Source organism: Cebus imitator, unplaced genomic scaffold (genome assembly GCF_001604975.1).
Source record: "Cebus imitator isolate Cc_AM_T3 unplaced genomic scaffold, Cebus_imitator-1.0 Scaffold434, whole genome shotgun sequence".
Classification (NCBI taxonomy): Eukaryota; Metazoa; Chordata; class Mammalia; order Primates; family Cebidae; genus Cebus; species Cebus imitator.
The window spans coordinates 991,565-995,894 of NW_016107749.1; the positions used below are offsets into that span (position 1 = coordinate 991,565).

At 56.5% G+C, this 4,330-nt stretch overlaps 1 protein-coding gene across 5 annotated transcripts in view; it reads right to left on the minus strand.

Moving 5' to 3' along the window:
* The window catches only part of PXN (paxillin), a 61,717-nt gene that overhangs the window by 4,690 nt on the left and 52,697 nt on the right, over window positions 1-4,330 (minus strand). For 2 of the 5 annotated variants that reach the window (XM_037731958.1, XM_037731959.1), the window contains exons 8-12: window positions 2,770-3,045; window positions 2,216-2,524; window positions 1,505-1,606; window positions 1,045-1,215; window positions 766-939 (exon numbers count right to left, since the gene is read on the minus strand). In XM_037731958.1, the coding sequence (XP_037587886.1) occupies window positions 766-939; window positions 1,045-1,215; window positions 1,505-1,606; window positions 2,216-2,524; window positions 2,770-3,045 (1,032 nt within the window). The remainder of the gene's footprint in view (window positions 1-765; window positions 940-1,044; window positions 1,216-1,504; window positions 1,607-2,215; window positions 2,525-2,769; window positions 3,046-4,330) is intronic. The other 3 variants (XM_037731961.1, XM_017510225.1, XM_017510226.1) reach the window with 3 other exon arrangements.

The following is a 4,330-nucleotide window of genomic DNA, read 5'->3' on the forward strand; positions in this document are numbered from 1 at the left end:
GTGCAGTCGCGTGATCTTGGCTCACTGCAACCTCCGCCTCCCAGGTTCAAGTGATTCTCCTGCCTCAGCCTCCTGAGTAGCTGGGGTTATAAGCATGCGCCACCACTTTTTTTTTTTTTTGAGACGGAGTTTTGCTCTTGTTGCCCAGGCTGGAATGCAATGGCGTGATCTCGGCTCACCACAATCTCTACCTCCCAGGTTCAAGCAATTCTCCTGCCTCAGCCTCCTGAGTAGCTGGGATTATAGGCATGCACCACCACACTCAGCTAATTTTGTATTTTTGTAGAGACAGGGTTTCTCCATGTTGGTCAGGCTGGTCTCAAACACCCAACCTCAGGTGATCTGCCTACCTAGGCCTCTCAAAGTACTGGGATTACAGGCGTGAGCCATGACACCCGGCCTATGACTCTCATTTTGTAAGTGAAGAAACATAGTCTGAGAGAGGCCAGGCATTTCCTAAGTTCACAGAGCAAGAGTGGGAGACAGCCGGCATCCAACTCCATATATCTGCTCAGGCTCCTGAGTGCCGGGGGTCTCCACAGAAGGGAATCGAGATGGGAGGTGAAGGGAGGTGGGGCTGCTGGACACGCATTGGGACAGGCTATGGTTCAGATGTGGGTTTGAATCCGGCCACACTGTTCCCTGGCCCTGTGAGCCTCAGGCATGTGACCTCTCTGAGGCTCCGACGGCGCCCCCTGCACCGTCAGAGGGCCACGGTGAAGATGGAATGAGCCGAGTAGGTGTGGTGCCCGGGTAGGAACTCACATCCAGGATGGGCCCGTTGCAGTAGTAGCAGCGCGGGGAGAAGAGGTTGTGGTAGTCCTTCTCACAGTAGGGCTGTCCGTCCCGCTCGAAGAAGTTCCGGGATCCAATCTCCTCCTGGCAGTGGGTGCAGACGAAGTGCTCAGGGTGCCACGTTTTCCCCATGGCGGTCACAACCTGAGGAGGAAGATGAAATGCGTGCAGGGCCGAGGCCAGCCCCGGAGCACCCGCACCCCTGCAGAGGGGCCCACTGGCCACCCCGCTCCCTCTCCCTCTCATCACCTGCCCGGCGATGGGCTTCTTGCAGGCCCCGCAGACTCCTTTGGCGACTGTGGCAACCCCCAGCTTGTTCAGGTCGGACTGCAGGCTCCCCAGCATGCTGTCTAGCTGGCTCCCGGGCTTCGGGGCCCCCCCCGGAGGGGAGCTGCTCCCTGTCTTCCCCTGGGTCATGAACTGTAGAGACAGGGAGGGGGCTGGTCAGGACCCCTGAGGCTCAGGGTACAGTGTCTGGCAGCACAGGGATGGGGAGACTTTTCTTTCTCCTGGACAGCTGAGCTGATGGAGACAAGAAGTACAACCTCCTCCAGGGGCCAGGAGCCCTAAAGTGGGTGTGACGTCAGCAGGACTCCCGGTGGTCAGAGGAGCCCACCGGGGGTCAGAAAGGCTCAGGGCACCCAGCAAGCACGGCCAAGCCCAGGGAGAGCACGACGCGCAGGACACCCAGCCCAGCCTTGACACTGACCCCTCCCTCGTCCTGCCCTCCAGGGCTGCTCCGCCCGCTGTCCCGAGGCCAGCCGGCTGCCCAGCACAGCTCCCCATCCGCTCTTTGCTCCAGGCCCTGGATCTTAGATAGGGGAAGAGATGAGGATAAGAAATCTTTTTTTAAAAATTAAAGAAGAAAGAATAAGAGACCTTGCCACTGGACTAAAAGGGAATCTAGTATGAGATCTGAGGGTTTCTCCCCCACCAGCAGGACAAAAACTGGGGAAAAAAATTTGGAGAAAAAGAGCCCTGAGAGAGAGGCCCGGGAGAGACGAAGGACAAGGAGGGGAGGGGAGCTGACCAGAGGCAGAGGACATGGCAAGGGCAAGTAGCCGGGCTTAGAGTGAAGAGGCCTCAGCAGGCACTGGGCCTGGGGGCCAGAAGGGGAGGAGACAGGTTTCTAGTCTCCCTTCTGGAGTGGCTTCCTTGATTGGAGCCCAGGGCAGTCCCGAGGACCAGTCGAGGAAGGGACAGATGGGAGGGACCCACAGAATGGTGAGAGGGCAGTAGACCTCCCGAGGGGGGAGACCAAGGTCGAGGTTTAAGGCAGGAGCTTATGGATAGAGGGAAGGAGGGTATCTGAGTGTGTATGTGTGTGCGCATGTGTGTGTGCACATGTGTGTGTGCAGAGTGGGGACGGCTCAGGCACTAGGACAGGGAGCAGAAAGGGAGGGGCCCCTTTAAGGCCTGCCTGCATTGCGGGGAAGAGCGGGTCCTCGTCGGTCTGGCAGCCCACGGACCTCATGGTATGGGGTACAGGAGTGGGAAGGGTGGGGCCCTGCACCCCCTCATCATGGGGCTCTTCCCCTGCACTCCGAACCCCAGAAGAATCACAGGTGCAAGCTGAGGGTCCCAGGGAGGAGGGGGCAGGCAGGCTGGACAGGGGAGAAGAGCTGCTGGCCTCGGCGTCTGTGTGATGCTGGAGCAAAGGGACAGAAGGAGAAGCCAGGACAGAGATGGTTCTTCTCAGGGGAATGGGAGAGCCAGGAGGGAAGACAACCTGGGGAGAAGAAAGGAGGGAGAGCAATGAGGAGGAAATCATCCGCTCAGCCCGCGGGGGTGGGGTGACCTCCCCAGGCTCCCCCTGGGCCTTCCCACTCTGCACCAAGAGTGGGGCCAGTCTTCCAAGTTCACAGAAGCAAGAAACCCCACCCTACCCTCTGGCCAGCACTGGGGACAGGGAAGAACCTGGACCCAGGGTGCCTGGCCCTGGCCCAGCCCCAGCCCTGGGCATCTCCACACCACCTTCTCTACAAGCTGCCCCCCAGCCCGCTTCCCACGAGGCTGCACAGTGATGATGACGCCTTCGGTCAGCCAGTCCTCGGCAGAGGACCCCGCTGCCTCCACCGGCTCCTCTGCCTCAGGCTGGATGCCCAGCCGCCCCTGCAGCTCCGCGATGAGCCGTTCCTGGGATGGGGTCCTGCTCAGAGTGGCAGGGTCCAGCCGGCGGCGAGGGGAGGGCTCCCGGGACATGGGGTGTGCGTGGCCCGTCTCCCGGCTCCTCCTGATCACAGATCGGATCTGGGGGAGGGGAGGGGAGGCTGTCACCGTCCCACTCTGGGCTTGCACAATGCCACTCAGGCCACACTCAGATGCCTCAGGGGAGGGAGCACAGAAGAAAACCACCAAAGAGCCAAGCGGAGGTGGGGTGGAGGCACGAGGAGGGAGCAGATGGGACTGGCTCCAGGACACAGGCTTCCAGCGGGACCTCTGACCCAGCATTCGCCTCCAAGTTGGCCACTGACTTTGGGCAAGATACTTAACTGCCATGGGCCTCAGCTTGCCCATCCTTAAAATGGAACTACAGGATTTTCTTGGTTTACTTCACAGGGTTTGTGCAATAATTATTCCAGAGGATGTAAATGGATGCCCCTGACAGGGCATATGGCTTTTTCTTTCTTGTTTTCTTGTGATTATAACAGAAAAACAGTCTTTCCTTCCAGAAACTTTTTAACTGGTTTTTTTCTCTTGTTTATATTATTATGCTAATATTATACTTATGCTATCATACTTGTTGGTAGCATTTTAGGGATTTTTGGTTTTTTCGTTTTGTTTTCCAAAGTGGCATAAATCTTGGGGTATTTGGGGTTTTTGTTTGTTTGTTTGTTTGTTTTAAGACAGTGTCTTGCTCTACTGGTCAGGCTGAGTGCAGTGGTGTGATCATGACTCACTGCAGCCTTGAACTCCTGGGCTCAAGTGATCCTCCCACTTTAGCCTCCCCAGCAGCTGGGACTATAGGCATGTCCCACCATGTCCAGCTACTTTTTAATTTTTTGTAGAGGCGGGGTCTCGCTGTGTTGCCTAGGCTGGTCTCAAACTCCTGGGCTCAAGGGATCCTCCTGCCTCAGCCTCCCAAACTCCTGAGATTACAGGCAGAAGCCACTGTGCCAGGGTAAGGCATAAAGGTTTTATTTTTCCGTCCCAAAAAAAAAAGAAGAAGAAAATAAAACTTTTATGCTTACATAAAAAGAAAATAAAACCTTACAAAAAAAGAAAATAAAAGCTTTATGCTCACAGTGGCTTACCTCACTGTCGCCAGGCTGGAGTGCAGTGGCAGGATCTCACTGCAACCTCCACTTCCTGGGTACCAGCGATTCTCCTGCCTCAGCCTCCTGAGTGGCTGGGACTACAGGCACCTGCTGCCACACCCGGCTAATTTTTGTATTTTTAGTAGAGATGAGGTTTCACCATGTTGGCCAGGACGGTCTCAATCTCTTGACCTTGTGATCCACCCGCCTCGGTCTCCCAAAGTACTAGGATTACAGGCACAAGCCACCGCACCCAGCCAGGGGCATAAAGTTTTAAT